At 53.1% G+C, this 17,309-nt stretch overlaps 1 protein-coding gene across 1 annotated transcript; it reads left to right on the forward strand.

Annotated features, from left to right (window-relative positions):
• The first annotated feature begins 6,360 nt into the window (after positions 1–6,360).
• Positions 6,361–10,823, forward strand: NPPC (natriuretic peptide C). Its single transcript, XM_068163988.1, has 3 exons — positions 6,361–6,568; positions 7,992–8,292; positions 9,643–10,823. Exons 1-2 carry the CDS (start codon positions 6,476–6,478, stop codon positions 8,277–8,279), a joined length of 381 nt encoding a protein of 126 aa, XP_068020089.1. The 5' UTR covers positions 6,361–6,475; the 3' UTR covers positions 8,280–8,292; positions 9,643–10,823.
• The last annotated feature ends 6,486 nt before the right edge of the window (positions 10,824–17,309 follow it).

Below are 17,309 nucleotides of genomic sequence, written 5' to 3' on the forward strand. Positions count from 1 at the left end.
CCAGTAGAGACCACAGGGCTGAGGGGACAGTGGGCATGTCCTGGCAGCTCAGTGAAGGCGAGTGGGGGCTGCTGCTGGCCCTGCTGCTGGCTGGCTGGCAGGCAGGCGGGGCAGTGAGTGAGAGCCTCACTTATCAGTATTACCTCATGTGAAAGCCCTGTGCCTTTGTATCTCAAGCAAACACCGGCCATTATCCCCCAGCAGGCCAGCATTGTTATTCTGTCTGGTAGCAAAAGGTTAGGGCTGTGGAGCCCCGCACGTCCACACAGGCTGCCCATGAGGCAGCAGCAGGGCTACCATGACACCCCACAGCCAGCACCGCTCCTCAGTCACAGGAGTGGCAGCCCCAGCTGTTCCCAGGCCCAGCCAAGGTCCAGCTAGACCATTATCTGTTCCTCAAGACTGCCTCACCATCCGTGGTGCCGACATCTGCCCCTTCCCTCACTAGTCCTTTGCCTTGGCTGGGGTCATCCTGTGTTGCTTATCCTGGCCCCAACACAAACTCTGTTGTGGGAGGCAGACAAACTCCCTCCCAAAAAGAACAAAAAAAGAGCAGAAAGCTCAAATTTGGCTTTAGTGAGATTACAGCCCTGGCACAAGGCTGGGTTCAACTATCGGCACCCCTGAGACCAGCATGAATTTGGCTCCTTGCATCCCTGTGCTCCCCTGGGGTTTCCCACATCTGAGATGTTCCAGGGAAAGACCTGTGAAGCCTGAAGGTTTTGTCTCAAAGTACAAATGTCAAAATAGACTTCCCTTCTCTTGGCACTGGTTTCCCAGGAAGCCAGCTCAGAGGGGCTGGGGGGCATTTGGGGTTGGCAGGGGGGCCTGCAAGCAAGCTACTGACAGCATCTTCCAGGATGATAGAATTTTGCCCAGCCAACCAGCTGGAAGAGACTCCTGCCAAGCCAGGGCATGCACTGCCACTGGAGCTGCAGGGCTAGTGAGGACCTGCTCCCCTGGCCCGGATGTGCACGTAGCACATTATGGCACAGACACCCTCCCACACTGGGACTGCAGTGGGGTGATGTGATGCAGCAGTGGCATCTGGCTCCAGCATCATGATGAGGTCCCTCCTAGGTACAGGTCAGGCATCCATCCCTGCTAGCCTGCTGGAGTTCTCTCTGCTTGGGATCTGCACAAGGTTCGGCTCCCTGTGGGAACAAATGTGGTGACTGTAACTCATCCTTTGGCCTTCCCAGGCCATCACCTCCTTGGGTAGTGCCTCTTCCCAAAAGGATGCTCAGCGCCAAAACCGACAAGCTGGGGTGGATGTTGGGACCTCCAGTTTGCAAATCAAACACTGCCAGACCCGCATTTCTAAGGAGAAGGCATCTGAGAAAGGGAGGACAAAGACATCTGTGGTGTTTATCTTGGAAAATCTCAACAACCTGCCCCTACATTAACTGCGGAGTTGAGGCTGCCAGAAGTTGGAGGCAAAGCAGTTTCCTCTGAGGACTGATAGAGAGGGAAGTTCACAGCCTGAACTCATGCATTAGAATTGCTTCATTTTCTCAATACTCAACAGAAGTCTGAGATGCTGTGTTCCAGCTCCCCTCAGACTCACTGAGGCAGCTTGGACCTGGAGTTCTCCCCTCAGGGCTTTCTCTTATCTCCTTGCTCTCACCACCATGGTTGGTTTGGAAAGGGACAGAGATGCCATATTGGTCTCTGTGCCCTTGCTGTATCTGCAGCCCATTGCTCCCAGCCCATCCAGGCAGCTCTATGGGATCAATTCCCATAGTAGTCCTGGTTTGAGAACAGGGAATATTGGCTGTGTGTGTGTCCTGAGGCAGAGCCCTCCTCCAGACCCAAAGGAGACAGAGGAAAGTGTAAAACCATGTAGCGTTTCCTGTAATGCCTCATTCAGCAGCAACATCCAAAACAAACACCAGGGATGTTCAAACAGGCTGAAGCCTCCATCAGCATTTCAGACTCAGAGAGCTGGAAGTGAAGCAGGCACTGATGTGGCCACAGCACCCAGAAGCATTGCACTCTGGCATGCAAAGCCACCCTGTTCCAATGACCAGCCTGGTATGTGCCTGGGCCCCTGGGATGTTAGTGGCCACAGCTGAGCCTGCAGCTGGTGCTACTGCCCTGGCCACTACCAGGTTATTCCTCAGAAAAGCTTGCTTCCATGCATCCTCAGGAGCATATCACCTGCTGCATCCTGCCACAGTGGTGGGACCAGATGGTTCCCTGCCACCGAATGCACTGGGGGTGGCTTATTTGCCCCTGCAGCCAAAACTGAAATCCCTGCTTCTTGCTGAGCCTGCTGTCGCCAGACCCCTGCAGAGGTACTCTTTAAAAAAAGACCCCATAAACTGTAAAAAGCTCCTAGAGTGTCCCATTAAACCATCAGTGGTGTCCTCTTGGCAAACACCAGCACACATCTTCCTGGGGACTGGTAGGTGGTGGCTTTGCTGGAGAGGAAGTAGATCCTTCATCCTTGTACCTGCTCCATTCCCCTGGCCCTGCCTCAAGCAGGCACAGAGCAATGCAGGCAGGACAAGCAAAAAGCAGCAGTGTTTCCAGGCTTGTTCCAAAGCCACTGATTGGCTTTGGGACAGTGCTTAACCAACAGCTCCATGGGGTTGGCCACTGGTTGCAGGAGAACTTCGGCTGCTCCAGCATTTCTATCACATGCACAGAGCCTCATGATGTCTGTTTTACAAAGGGACAATCACCCTTCATATGGTATCAACTGGAAATCCTCACACTTCAGTTACCCATCAATCCATCCAGAAATGCTCCCTGGCCCATGGCGGCAGAAGAGACATAAATCTGGGCAGCACTTTCCCCAAATTTATATTGAAAGGCTCCCTAATGAAGACCAACTGGAAGAAAAAGGGGATAGATAGCTGGTTCTTAGCTGCTGCAGTGACACTGCTTTCTTCAGGCTTGAGTCCATGTGTCTGTACTGTAAACCTTCTTGGAGTCATCCTGTGGAACCTGGTTCCTGACCAGCTGAGAGAGCTGGGGCTCCAGCGCTGTGTGGTAGGATCAAGGCTCTCCTGCAGCATCACTCAGCCCTTCCTTGTGATGGGACCAAACAGCCCATGCTGCTGTCACACATACCCCCATGACCCATCTCCTCCCACCCTCCAAATCATGATGGCACCAGTCACACTTTGATGAATCTCTCTCCATCCTCAGGCACAGGGACTCGTGTGCTCTCTCTCACACACACCCTTCACCAATACCCACGCACTGATAGTCCTCCCAGGTATCCATTCTCAGGGGATCACCCCCACCTTGGTAAGACTCAGCAATCTCTCTGCATTTTCAGCCCCACAGCAGCAATGTTCTCTGCTTTTGGGCAGTTCCCAGCACATGCAGCTTCTCAGCCTACCCTGAGAGTGAGACTTTGTGGAGGGAAGGATATGTCCTGTCTTTGGCTGATGACCAGCAGGACCCAAAGTGGTGAAGCAGCTTGAGTCCAGGCTGGGTGGAGCCAGCACCACTGCCACCATATGGACACCTCTGAACAGCCCTTAATCTGCTGTAGCAAGAGAAAGGGTGCTGGGTACATTATGTGACATGAAGAACAGTCAGATGTGGATTTTCATGCCTTTCTTAGGTCCTTCTGAACCACCCCCTCACCAAATGCGCCACAGCCTGTCTCCCCATAACCCCTGGTTCAATACCAGTTCAGTTCCTCAGGGGCAAACCATCCTTGTAGCTCCCCTTTCTGCCCCCCAGCTTTCTTAGGTTGCCTGGGTTCAATGGAGAGAGGTGTCACACCCTCCAGCCCATCCTCTGGGTCTCCATGCCTCCTTGTCCCACTGTGCAGGATCCCCTTTTCTCTCCAGCACCCAGGAGAAGCCCCCAGGCAGCACAGTCCTCACCATCCCATGCTCTCAGCTGCCACATATGTCCTGAGTCTTCCAGTTCTCAGCCTGGACAAGTATCCTGCAGGGATTGGCTAACGAAGGCACGTCCTTGTAAGGGTTAAACGCTTTCAGGCCCCCATCCCATGAAGCAAAAGAGTTTAATACCCTTAACCCCTTCTTGCCCACACCTTTTCCCTGCTCTGGGCTTTTGCCACCCCCAGTGGATCTGATCTGGTTTGAGTTAAAGGGAAGGCTTTATGTGCACCGGGCTCTGACTCCAGCGACTCACAGCAGAAAAGGCAGAATAATTTGAGTAACAAGATTAATTGGATTTATAAAGCACAGCCTCCCCCAAACCCGAGGCCCTGCACAGTGTGACAAAGAAAACACACTAATGAAAACCACGCTGGTGAAAGCCAAGGGCACGGGACGAGCTTCCTTTGGCTGGGACCTGGCTGAGACCTGGCTGCCTTCTGGCGTTTATGGCAACTCTTTGGGGAAAGGGGCTGGTGGAGAAGCTCGGATACAGCTCGCAGCCCCACATTCTACAGGGTGCAGGGGGCTGGTGGCAAGCACAGCAGCCCTTCCTCCCCACACTGTGACATTTCCTGTCTTGTCCCTATCTATGGTTCCCCCTGGGAGAAGCTGTGGGGCAGGGCTGCCTGCAGCATCAGGGCAGGAACCAGCACAACCAGGATGCTGATGGCAGGACCCTGTGTCAGCTGCCAAGCTTCCGGTGACCTTGGGCACCCCGAGAGCCCCAGGTTGCAGAGACTCAGTACTCAACTGCCTGCTTCTCCTCTTTCCCCTGCACAAGCCCTGCTGAAGGAGGTAGTGCTGTAGAGCCCCCTCCTTGCACCCCAGAGAGGCTGGATATCACCTCTCAGCCACACTTTGGATGGGATGAGAGCTGAACCCCAGGAGATGGGGCCTCTCTCTGCTCCTCGCCTGCACCCACAGATCCCTGGCACCCGGAGTTAGTTCTAATCCCAACTCCATCACTTCACTCTGCCTGCATGCAGACAAATGCCCAAGCACAAATTTACACTCCAGAAAGTCCAAGTTGTCTCCACCTGGCAGGCACAATGGAAAAACCACCGAGACCTTCTCCTTCCAGCTCCCATTCACGTGGAGCTGCAAAGCCAATCTCCTTTGAAGTGTCCTGTGCCCAGTAGCCTGGGCCATGGAGAAGGAAACATCTCCCTGCTCCCCAGCAGGGGAAATACAGACCCCAAAAAAGCCACAGCCCACTGGCAGAAGAACCCAGAAAGAACAAGAAAAGAAGCAGGAGGAAGGGACCAGGTTGGATCTGATCCCAGAGAGAGGGGAAAGAGCAGAGAGCATTTCGCTGGTCCCAGGAAGGGATTTGGGATGCAAATCCAGCCTGGTGCAATTCAGCATTGCATGCTTCTGCAAAGAGGGGTGCCTTTCCTCTGGCCTGATCCCAGTAAGAGTAACTCCCTCAGCCAAAATGCCAGGAATGGTGCTGAGCTCCACTGGCAAAAGGTAACTGGAACCTCAGAGCTGCCCAGTGCCAGACACACCAACAGCAGTGGTACAAATCCTTCCCTCCTGGCTGCTGGAGGGGAAGGGTGAGGGCAGTGGGTGTCTCCCACTGTGTCTCCAGAGGCTCTGTCATCTTCTGGGGTTAACTCTGGGATCACATGCTTTTCCCACACCCTGCAGCTCCAGGTGCAGGTCAGAGAAGGCCAGTCTGCACAACCCTGCAAACAGTCAACCCCTAGGTTCCTGTCCCCAGCAGGGACCCTGTGACACTGTGCCCTGCAAAGGACTTACCAAGTGTGTGTGAAAAGTCCCGTTTCTAAATCCAGGGACACCATCCAGCTCCCCCGAGGAGAGCAGAGGGAGCAGGTTACCCTGATCCAAGACAAGGGACACATCTAGGTGTCCTCAGGCAGCACCACTGCCCCCTGCATCCCCTCTGTCCCCAGCGTCCCTGCTAGTGAAGGCAGCGTCCTCCTCCTGCCAGCCAGGGACCTAGGAGAAAAGCCGGGGGATAAATACAGGTTCTGATTGAATCCTGGATGGGCGCGGGGGGCGAGTGCTTTTTGTGCCGCTTTTTAGGTTTAAATCCCCCCCACCCCCCGTCCCAGACCGGGACGCACCCTAGCCTGAGACAGCCACCGCAGTCTGTCCCGTGTTCCTCTGCAGGGGCTTACTGGGAAAATTGGGGTGCACGGAGGTTCTATGGGGTAGCCGGGCAAGGGGAAGGCAGACAGGTTGTAGGGGGGCAGGGGGTAGTTGGGGGATGCGCGAAGCCAAATGCTCCGCGCTCTCTGCTGCTTTCCAACTCCCCGTGCCGGTTGCCTCGGGCTAGTGTGTCATTTGTTCCTGCCAGGGGAGAGGGGACACCCCCCACCCACCCCCCACCCCCTTTAAATTCCTGCTATTGTAGAATGAAGCGGGTTGGACCTGGGTGTTTTAGATGACATCACAGCAGGTTGGGTTATAAAATGAATGAAGCAGAAAGCCCAAGTTCACTAGCTCGGCACTTCGCAGGCGGCAGGAGAGGACCTCGGGGCTCCGCTCTGAACTTTGGCTCCCGTCAGTGCCGGCCTCTCCCCGGGGCTCCCCTTGGCTCCCCGCTGCCCTCCCGGCCCCCTCTCGCTCGGTCCCGCAGGATGCGGATCTCACCCTTGCTGGCTGGTGGACTTTTACTCGCTCTGCTCTCTGTCAGGCTGGAGGCGAAGCCGGTGTCTCAGCTCCCACAGAAGGTACGGCTGACGATGTTTCCCCCTCTCTTTCCTCTCCCCGTCTCGCTGGGGGTCCTAATGGCATGAGGGGGAAGACGCGGGCTGACTTTGGGGCGGCAGAGGCAGTACAAAGTGGAGTTCTCCTTCCCCGTGGGCTTTTTGAGCGCTAGAGGACTCCCGGCTTCTCCAGCCTGTCCCAAGCATGTGTGTCCTGGGGACGTCAGCCCCAAACCGGGGGCTGGAACGGACGCTGTGTGCCGTGTGCCCTGCACCCTGCGGGAGCGGGGCCAGCAGTCTGCTCCTCGGCGTCACCCCGGGACCCTCTCTGTGCGGGCCACTGAGGAAGGGGAGCAGACCCCGAGCGGGGTGGGCAGCAGCAGGTGCATGGACAGGCAGGGCGTGAGGCCAGAGCCCTGCAGGCAGCCCTGCCCAAACAGGCCGGGGCGTCCCCTGGGGAAGTGGCTCCCCCAAATGGGAGTGTCCCGAGGAGCTGGGTGTCCCACGACGCTGAGGAGGAGGGATGCACCAGAGGCCACCGACACTGGGTGGCACTGCCTGGAGGGCACAGAGACAGGGACAGGGACTGAGAGGTGCCCCAGAGATGGAAGTAGGATGGAACCGGGGGTGTCCCTGTGGGCAGCTGTAGTGCAGGCTGCAGAGAAAGGGATGAAACAGGGTGAGGGGGCTCTCAGGGAGATAAATGGGGGTGAGCAACCCCGGGGCTTGGGGAACAGCATCCCTGAGCAGGGAGACAGATGGGGGGGCTTGGAAATGGGCAGGCAGGAAGGAAGGAGATGTGCCCCCGATCATTTTGGGTCAAAATTTGAGGAGTAGGAGAACCCAGAGAGCAGTAAATACACGAGGGTGCAGTGGCAAAGGGGAACTCTGATTGCCCCACCACTGTTGGGGACACTCTGTAAGGTTGGGGTCTAAGGAGGGCTTCTCAGAGTAGTGTCACCCCCTTGGAGTTGGGCTGGGGAGCAGGAACACTTTCCTGAAAACTGTCAGGGAATGTAGCTGGCAGGGAATACAGTGACCAAAATATCCTGAAAGCTGGTAGAGGAGTGCCCTACCTGCCCAGGTCACTGCGTCCGCTGCCAGAGCCCTTTAGAGTGTTGGAGAGCGTGGTGGGTGTGCACAACGACGGCAGCACGGCTGGGGGTGGCACACCTGGGCAAGTGCCGAGGGGAGAGGTAGAAAGCACCGCTATTTTGCGGGATGGGGGGGATGCTCTGAGCCCAGGACAGGGATTCAGGGAGGGGGAGGATGCCTTGGGCATAGTGGCGGAGTGGTGGGCTGCACTGCTGGGGGTGTGCATTGCGGGATGGATACATCGACCCCGCCGCGGGTCCCTGCCGGGGGGTTCCCCAGCCCTGAGGCGGGAAAGAGGACGACAGGGAGGCTCTGGGGGGCAGCAGCGCTCTGACCCTCTCTCTCCTTACAGGCTTCCCGCGGCTCGGCAGCGGCGGCGGGTCCGCCCGAGGCGGCGGCAGCGCAGCGGGACAAGGAGCGCAGCAGCAGCAGCAGTAGCAGCAGCGGCGGCGGCGGCGGGTCGGGCCCGCGGGAGGCTCGGGAAGTGCGGGTCGAGGCGAGATCGCGGCCGGGCTGGGCGCGGCTGCTGCAAGACCCGCCGGGCCGCCGCCACAAGGGCCTCCACAAGAAGGGGATGGGGAAGGGCTGCTTCGGCCTCAAGCTGGACCGCATCGGCTCCATGAGCGGCCTCGGATGCTGAGGGACCCCTGGCGGTGAGTGCCCGGCTGGGCGGGACGGGGGGCTCCGGGAACGCCGCGCGCTCCGGGCGGGAGGTGCCAGCGGGCAGGACTCTGCAGGTAGTTAGCCCACGGAGCCAGCTGCAGACCCCCGCCTTGCTGGTGGGTAAAGAGAACTCTAAAGCTGACCTTAATTAGACTCCCATCGTCCCAGCAACCCTTCTGCTGTCCGTCTTTCTCACCTGTCTCTGCAGAAGGATCAGACCTTCAGTTCATTGCTTCTGCAGCAGCTCAGGCTGGATTGCTCCTACTATGAGCCAGCCCCACAGGGTCGGGGTGGGGATGGGTGCAGAAGGAGCTCCAGTGCAGCCAAATATTCACAGTTGCTTCCTATGCCTGACAGACTCAGGTGACCTAAGGACGGGTGTTAGGAGGGCAGGATACTCCCTACCTGCCTGTCATGGGAGGATTAACAAGGCACCTGTCTCAACCATGCTCCAGTTCTTTTATTTTAAGGAAAACCAATACACAAGCTCCCCAGGTGTCTCCTGGTTGTGGTGACCAACAGTCAAGGGCAGCACTTTCCCACTTGGGTTTTCTATCAGAGCAAGTTAAGGGAAACTGGGATAAGTTCTTTGCCACTGTGCTTAGGGACCAATGGGCAAGAGAAGTTTCACTTCCCCGCAGGACCAGAGAAACAGTGACTCCTCCAGTGATGGCTTTTCCTAAGGGTGCTGAGCATGAGCAAGTCACTGCTTTGGCATGTTCCCTGCCTGCAGGTGAACTTACACCAGGGGAAGCACTTGTCCAGTACAGCCCAGGCTGCCTGCTCTTCTTCCCACAGCACAGCCCCACTCATAGGGATTCACCTCAGCCCCACAGTAACATAATCCAACATGGAAGGGACTGGACCCAGGGAGCCTGTTGTTCTGCAGAGCAATGGGAAGAGCAGGGCCCAGCAGTACCAAAACACCAGCACTGGTCCAGAGCTCTGCCTGGAGAGATGGGTGCTGCTTCTCTACTCCCTTGAGCAGTGGCCCCTCATTATTCCCAAAGACTCACCCAGCTCAGAGGGCAAGCAAGTTGTATGGCTGGCTTGCACCCAACCTACTGTTAAAATCTCATTTCAAAAAATACTTCTCCTAGACCCAGGACCAGGAGGAGCAGCACACTTCCCTCTGGCTCTTCCCTAAACACCAAATAGCCAGAAAGCAGAGACTGAGCTTCTTCCATGCTTTAGCAGGAGCAAAAAAAGCTCAGGGAGAGCTTCTATTGATTTCTGCATGCCACACAAGGATTTTTCTCAGAGGGGGCTTCAGCTTGGGATGGGTAAAACAGGTGTTACATTGCAAGTACTAACAGGCACTTTGCTCTTGCTCCTCACAGGGCTTTGAATCCGTAGTCCACTTTTTCCTACTGTGGCCAGGCAGGGCCATCCCCCCAGGCAACGCCTAGAAGAGCAGAGACCCCCCTTCTGGACTGGACAAAAGATGTGGCTGTGCTTTTCTTTTTGGTACGAGGAGTGATGGCACCAGCTGTTTTGGTTTTGTTATTTTTTTGAAAGGAAAAACAAACACACACACACAAAAAGTGCTCTCTATCTTCTCTCTCTCTATATATATTATATATACAAACACTCACCGAGACGAGGGACAGCCCTTTTCCAACAGACTGAGGAAGCCAGCTGTATAACGTTGCTGTTTGTAAATTCATGTCATGCCTAAATGTATTTATGTTGTAAAGCTATTTATATATTGTTTATAAAGAGATATTTATAAAAAAAGAAAAATAATAATAATTATTTATGTAACTAAACGAAAGAAAAAGAAAAAAAAAGTCAAGCATTGTAACATTTTTTGTCCTCAAGTAGTTGAAAAACTTGCAAAAAAAGGCAAAAAAAAAAAAAAAAAAAATCAGCATTCCACATGGCATTTGGTAACCTGTCTTTATTTATCAAACTCACACACAAGTGAAGTGTCAGAGCCCTTGGTTTCAACAAGAGGTCCAGAAGGAGGTGTTCCGATGTTTTACACAAGTCAGGAGCAAGAGGCAGAGGCCAGCTGACCCCATATGCCCCATCTTGTGATGCTCTGAGGGACCAAATCCTGCCCAGGCCTCTGCAGAACCCAGCTGAGCTCCCTGTGGGAGCACAGCCTCGGGCAGTCCACCTATCTCCCACAGCCCGAGTGACAGCCGTGGAAATAAGCCCATCCCGCTCAACAGCCTAGACACGGATTGATAATGGAGTGGCAAGAACAGCATTTGGCCTGAACGGGGTTTAACTGCTTCCAGCCTGCAGGTTTGGGTCCAGACCCCATTCCAGCACTGCAGCTGTATCACCAGGTGCCCTACGGAGATGACAGCAACAAAGAGACCTCACTGGATCTGGCCCCTGGCTGCATTAGTGGGAACAGAGCTCTGTGCCAGAGGCACTGTTAGTCCAGGATCCAGCAGCTCCCTAAGTGTCCCCTTGATATTCCCATTTGCCAAACTTTTCACCACTAAGCTGTGAGCCTGTGAGCCCCTTCCTCCAGCAGAGATTTGTTTAACAGTGCCTGGGACAATACCCAGACCAAAACCTGCCAAGGGCTGCCCGGTAAGGACTCACGGACACAGCTGTTGCTACAGCTTCTCGCTATGTAAAGTGCACTAAAATAAATCCTCAAAATGAGTCGGAGCTCTAAAGGAAACAAGCAGCGAGGGAGCGGGGAGAGCAGCAAACACACAGACTCCTGCATGAAGGCTCTTTGGTCTCAGTCTTCAAAGAGGCCTTAGAAAAGAAAGAGCAGCAGGCGCCGAGCCCAGCCGTGACGGGAGTCACAAATTATGCCCTGGCCATTGTAGTGGGCTGGGAAACAACGAGTATTATGTTCTGCTGGGCTCCAGTGCCTAGGACAGGGCAAAAAGAAAGTCACCCAGACCCACAGGCAAAGAGATCCTTTTCCCTAGCAACCATCAGGAAACCATAGAAACCTCCAGCCAGATTCTCCCCAACTATTAGAGAACATTAGGTTTACAGAACAAGAGGATTCAGCCAGACACTTGACAGCTCAATCAGGTTAGGAGCACATCTGTGACGTTGCTAGACTTGCATGAGCAAAGATTCTGTCAGAGATGAGTGCCCACCTCACAATGTCCAGAGTCCAGCTGGATGGGAAGCAGCAGCTGATGGACCATACAAGGTGTTGCCTATAAGGAACAAAATCAAGACCCTAGGAGGCTGAGCTGGGAGGGAGGCAGGCAGGGCAGCTGGTAGCTCAAGCCTTCCAGAAATGTCTATAGGACCTGCTGTCAGGACTGTGTGAGGTGAATACAACACTGGTAAAAGTCACTCTACCAGCTGTGCACACTTTTGGAGGGAAGGAGGGGCTGTAGCAAGAGCTCCTACAGAGATGCCCATCAGAGGGGACTGTCTACTATCATCCAGTAAAGGAATCAGTTACTGTGCAGACCTTGCACAGAAGGGCCAAACAGCCACGTGAGATGGTGCTGCTGGTCCCCTTCGGGGTTCCGGTCCTTGAACATGAAGCTGAAGTAGTGACCACAACAGTGCCAGGCTGTGACCAAAGTAGGGCAAATTCCTCTTCCAGTTCCAGCTTTTTTGCTGCAAAGCCAGAGTTGGAAAGAAACCATCTGCCTGATGATAGAAAGCCTTTCCTCAACAGTACAGAGGGAGTTTGGTCTCAGGAATTTAGTCCCCAAAGTTTGACGACCTATGAGGGATACAACCTGAGCTGAGGTTGGGGGAGATCCCAGAGGTCACAGCCTGGGTTCACATATGGCCTGAATTTCCATTTCTCCTCTGCAGTGTAGTCTGAGGGCAGCACAGGATCCTTCCATCCACTGGGCTTCCTTGAAAAGCCCAAGGAAAAGGACAAAGCTGCACTGCAAAAGGACAGCAGTTTGGCAGAAGGAGAGAGAACAGAGCAAGAGCTCCCTGTGCAGAAGGAAGGGATAACAGCTTGGCTGCTCGCTTTGCTGCCTCTGCTCTGACCAGGCATCAGCCACCCTTTCCCTCCTGCAGGACAGCAACATGGTGGGGGTGTGAGCAGATGGGCACGAGAAGGCAACACTTGGAGAGTGAAAGCACTTGGGAACTTTCAGATCCACTCACCCTCAGCACCCACACAGCACAGTCCTGATGGGCAGTGGCTGGCACTGGGAGCAGGGGTGACTATTCTGAGGCTGAGAAGCACCTTGCCTGGTTGGGTGGACAGGCCAGAATGGGAAACAGAAATGGCTCATTGGAGCACAGCAAGCACCCAATAAGGCCACGACTGGGTGCCCCTCATGAGCTCAGTAGGAAAGGAGGCCAGCAGGAAAGAGAGGGGCCACAGTAATCTAATTAAGAGGGGAGAAGACATCAGTGCAGCAGAAACAAATTTATCTCATGCCTCTGCCTCTCTTATGGGACACCTAGGTCAAACCCTCAGGACATCCAGTAAAAGGATCTAGGGCCATCACTGGAAAACTCCCCTGCCACATCCTAGCCCACAGACAGCAAGAGTGAACAGCATGAGTTGTCCTGGAGGTGAGCTGCAGCCTCAGGGGGGTTGCATCTGACAGCTCAACATGGGGCTCAAAGGAAGGACATCTAGCAGAGATGTACCCACACACCTGGAAGTGAGGGTGGAAGCAGTCCCAAGGTCCTGTGTGCACACCCAGGTCAAACTAGCACACATGGGACCTACACATTTCCTGCCCTGCCAGCTGGATTAGTAGTAGGCACATTCAGATTACAAGTGGGAACACTTGTGACAAGAACAGCCTTGATCTCCCCTCTCCAGGAGCTGTTCCTAGCAAGAGAGCCATAGGTCCCCAGCCTGAAAAGCACACTACTCTTCAGTGAAAAAGGACAAGAGCTTTCTCCAGCACTGTTGTACAAGTGCCTTGCAAAGCCCAAACAGGCTGGAGCAGACCTTAGAGCTCCTACAACAGGGTCACAGTTGCCCTCAAACAAGTGGGAAATCACTTCTGTTCCCCCAGCCCACGCTGCTTGTTTTTCCCTGGTACCATTAATGCAACTACTCCAAGGTATTTATTACTGAAGGGTTACAAAGCCCAGCTCAGGTGACAACAAATCACAAACCAATGAAGAAAAAGATAAGCCCAGAGCCCCAGAGCAGGAGAGCAGTGGAATTTTCCAGCTGGAAAGGGGCTTGAGGCATTGAGCTGGGACTGCTAGGGGCAGCAGCACACATGCCCCTGCACTTGCTCTAGGACTTCTCCAAGCATAGGCTGCTTCCCTCAGAATGCAGAAAAACAAAGGGAAGGGATCACAGGGCAGCTTCCAGAGGGAGCCTGTGCTTGACACAAGTGCAAGGCGAAAACAAGAAGGGAATTGAATTCAGGCCCCTTTCTGTCAGTCAGCAACTAACCTTGTCAGAAGGGATGGCAGTGCTAACCGAATCAGGCAATTCATTAGGTTGGGGCACACAGCAAAAGCCCACGCTCTCTGGAGCAGAACTACAGTGAAAATCCAGGGTAATGAGTTGCAAACTGCCTTTGTAAATGACACTTCTGCAGTGACTCTGGCAGGCTGGGAAAAGAGCTAATAGGAAAATCATTAGGTAGCATCCCTTTGATATTGTTGAAAACGGCACAGGCTATTTTTCCTGCCCCCTCTATAATTAACCTGGTACATTACCCATAATACTCCAGGATGATATTCCCACAGTGGACCATCTTATTTGCATCAGGGGGAAAAAAGGGTATGGTACCCAGGAGGCAGATGACTTCTAGAAAAACTTTAAAAGCTTGAAGATTCTCCCCCACCCCCCACCCCGACACATCTCCAATTCCATCGGCAGAGAAACCTTTGCCCAGCCAGGAGACCAAAGCACTTCACAAACCTCTGTCATGGAGCTGGCACACAAGAGAGGCTGTCCTGGGCAACATAGCTGCAGAGAAGCCACTTTGCCCAAGGTTGCTTTCTGCAGCTGCAGCAGAGCTGCAATAGGACACAGCTCTGTGCTTTGCCCCTTATTTGTAACACTGTCCTTGTCCTTGATTCCCATTATGCTAAACCAGGCAACAGCTTGCACCTCCCTAGATAGAGCACAGCTCTGAGGAGCAATGCCTACCCACCTGGCTTGTCTGCCAGCAAGCAGAGGTGTCACCTCACAGTCGTGATGTAAAAGGAACAGCATCACAGCTGGCAGATGATCCTGGAGGAACTGGTGCTAACAGCTGTGAAGGTGACAATGAAACACCAAGATGTTACTTATTGCATCAGCACAAAGCAGCCTTAGGACTGTGCTAATCATGAGACAGTGACTGAGACATCAGAGCTGGTGAGATAAACAGCATCTTCAGGAAGAGTCTGGAGGGCAGGGCAGCACTACTTTCAAACTTCATACCCTATGGTCAGACAAGCTCAAAATACTTGCAGAAAATGCTGATCTCTGATGGAGCAAGGCTTCACTTACCCACCACAGTCAGCTCTTCTGGAAACACAAAGGCCTCGTGTGCACAGGCATTTGTAAAATGGTCTCATGACATGGATATTCACAAGCCTTTGTAGCAGACTTGGAGATGTAGGTGTCCTATCTTCTACTGAAGTTACACCAAGCAAGGACCACAGGCACAAATGCTTTTGCAGTCTGTGGAGGAATATACATTTCAGGACTGTTAAATGACCTTATGGATCCTATTACTACCTAGAAAGTCCCAGTTTGCTAGAGCAGGGACATCTTGTCATCTTCTTGACATCAAAAAGCCATGGTCACAGTTATCACTTGTGCAATTTTCAGCCTGCAGATAATACACCTGTGAGGCCTCTACACTGCAGGGAAAAAGAAGTGTGAGTGCCTGTGCATTTGGAGACAGGGAGCAAAGTGCTGCTCTGCCTAATCCTTCACATGGCTCACTACAGGAGACGGAGGTGCCACCCAGAAAGCAGGGTGCAGCCTAAGGTAGGGGTAAATATGCTCTCTTTACAGTATACTTCTCTAGCTTCAATCACTTACCTCTGGTAGCTCTGTAGGGCCAAATCTGATGAAATAGCAGCAAAATGTCATCAGTCCCTCAGAGACATCAACCTTCACCATCAACCAGAGTGACACAATGACATATTTCTAAAAACTCTGCTAAGAAATCCAATCAGACTGTCAGGTCTGACTGTGTTCCTTCATTCCATAAGGAAAATACAAGGTTGAGGTTACAAGTAGGAACTGACATCACTCTAAACTTAATTTACTTTTCTTAATGCCCCTGGGTTACTCTTTCTCGTCTTACATCAAAATAAGAGGGGTTCAGGTTTTGGTTCTCTTGCATTAGGCCAGATGCTATAAAGGACTTTGGGGTGGGGGGGGAAGGGAGGGGAGAGGAGCCAACACAAAACTTTGCATGGAGATACGGGCCAGAGATCTGGGTAGCTGGGTCTATATACTTGGGAGGCAGGCTCTCCAATTTCTCCATTTCCCCATTATTCAGAATCACAAGGGGCAATGCTATTTCTATGGGTTGCAAAGTCTGCAACCAGCTCAGACACTGAAGTAACAAAGAGCAGCACCCACAGATCAGGAGTGCAGCAGCTTCGACTCTATTACCCTAGCTGGAAGTTGGCTTCATGTGGTTTCCAGGACCAGAGGCCTCTCTGAACAGCTTAGATACATGTGTATGAACCCATGCAGAAATGAAAGCTTAGGAAGAGTCTGGCTAACCTGTGATTTGTAACATTTTAATACAGTTATCAGAGCTAACGAGACTCTCCCTTCTGCCTTCCCTGCACAGAGTTAAGCCCAAATTCCTTTTTGCACACATGGACTGATGCATTTCCCCCTCATGGGATAAGCAGAATGCTAACAACAAAGCCTTCCACTTTGCAGGGCTGGTGGGATGGTAGGGCCATCTCTTCCTACTGCTCTCTTCTATGGGAACAAAAGCTTCCCTTTCCTCAGCTTCACTCTGGAGAGCAGCTCTGCAGGTTCTGCTGCTGTAGCCAATCCACAGAGAAACACCTGCAAGCCTACATGCAGCTCTGCAAGCACCCATGGGCTTTCAGAGGTCTGCACAAGATTGATTGCAGGATAGGTCTCAAATCTGAACACAGCAGGGCCTGTCAGCATCACTGATTTTCCCTCCTGCTCTCCACAGACTAAGCTAGCATTCAACTTATCTAAGGAGGTGTGAAGCAAAAGAACAATAGATTTCAAGTCAAAACTTTTTTTTTCTGTAAGAAGATTGACATCAGCACTGCTTTATGATGTTCCAGAATTGCCTGATGTTAGCTGGTATCAACTGAGTCACAGCAGGAATGCCAGGGACATTTGTTAGCAGGAGGCACAGCTTTAGGGCTAGGGCAGTCTACCAGCACTGCAATCAGCTGAGATCCTCTCTTCCATTTTCCAGCTCAGTGCTCAATTCCATATTAAACAAGCACTAGTACAAGTGGAGCTGCAGAACATGAAGCTAGGCAATAAAGCCCTGAAGAGCAGAGGGAAGGCAGCTCCATCTACTTTGTCTCCCCCCAGGGTAAGGGCAGCAAGCAGAAGTTCAATAGCTCAAACTCTGTCCTGCTGCAATCTTGAAGTGAGCTGCAGCTGGAGCAACCCACTGCTGCCATAAACCAAAGTAGGGCAGGATGCTCTCCCCACATCAGGGAGCAGTGTCCAGTAGCACTCTGTTAGATGCCTCCAGCAAGCACAAGCAGTACATGGGAGTTTGCATCAAATCCACTTCTGCTTTGATCTCCCCATAGCTCAGTTAGGGTCCCTAGGCACTCTCCCCTTGAAACTGTCTGCAATTTAGCTCCTGCCAGCCCCTAACTCACACAACTCTGCTCCAAGTTCCTGCCCTCCCTGCAGTCACAGAAAGTCAATGCAGCCTTTATGTTGTCCTTCTCAAAACAGCACAGCACCTCCTGCATCCTTCCCTGTTAACAACTATGCCTTCTGCTTCATTCCTGGAATAGCTTCTAACTCTTTCTTTCAAGCCAGATTCATTAACCAGCTGCTGCAGAGCTGTTTGCCTCCCCCAGGTACTCTGTGCATGTCATTTGTTAATGACTCATCTCAGGCTGGGCTCATTGCAAAGCCACCCCCCTCCTCTTG

This window comes from Melanerpes formicivorus, unplaced genomic scaffold, assembly GCF_026170545.1.
Source record: "Melanerpes formicivorus ecotype bairdi unplaced genomic scaffold, bMelFor1.0.p_v2 SCAF_76, whole genome shotgun sequence".
NCBI classification, from domain to species: Eukaryota; Metazoa; Chordata; class Aves; order Piciformes; family Picidae; genus Melanerpes; species Melanerpes formicivorus.

Excerpts from the sequence above, each read along its gene's own strand:
- NPPC (XM_068163988.1), top strand. The coding sequence starts at position 6,476 with ATGCGGATCTCACCCTTGCTGGCTGGTGGACTTTTACTCGCTCTGCTC. Across the intron at positions 6,569-7,991 it reads TGTCTCAGCTCCCACAGAAG|GCTTCCCGCGGCTCGGCAGC; the intron begins GTACGGCTGACG and ends CTCTCCTTACAG.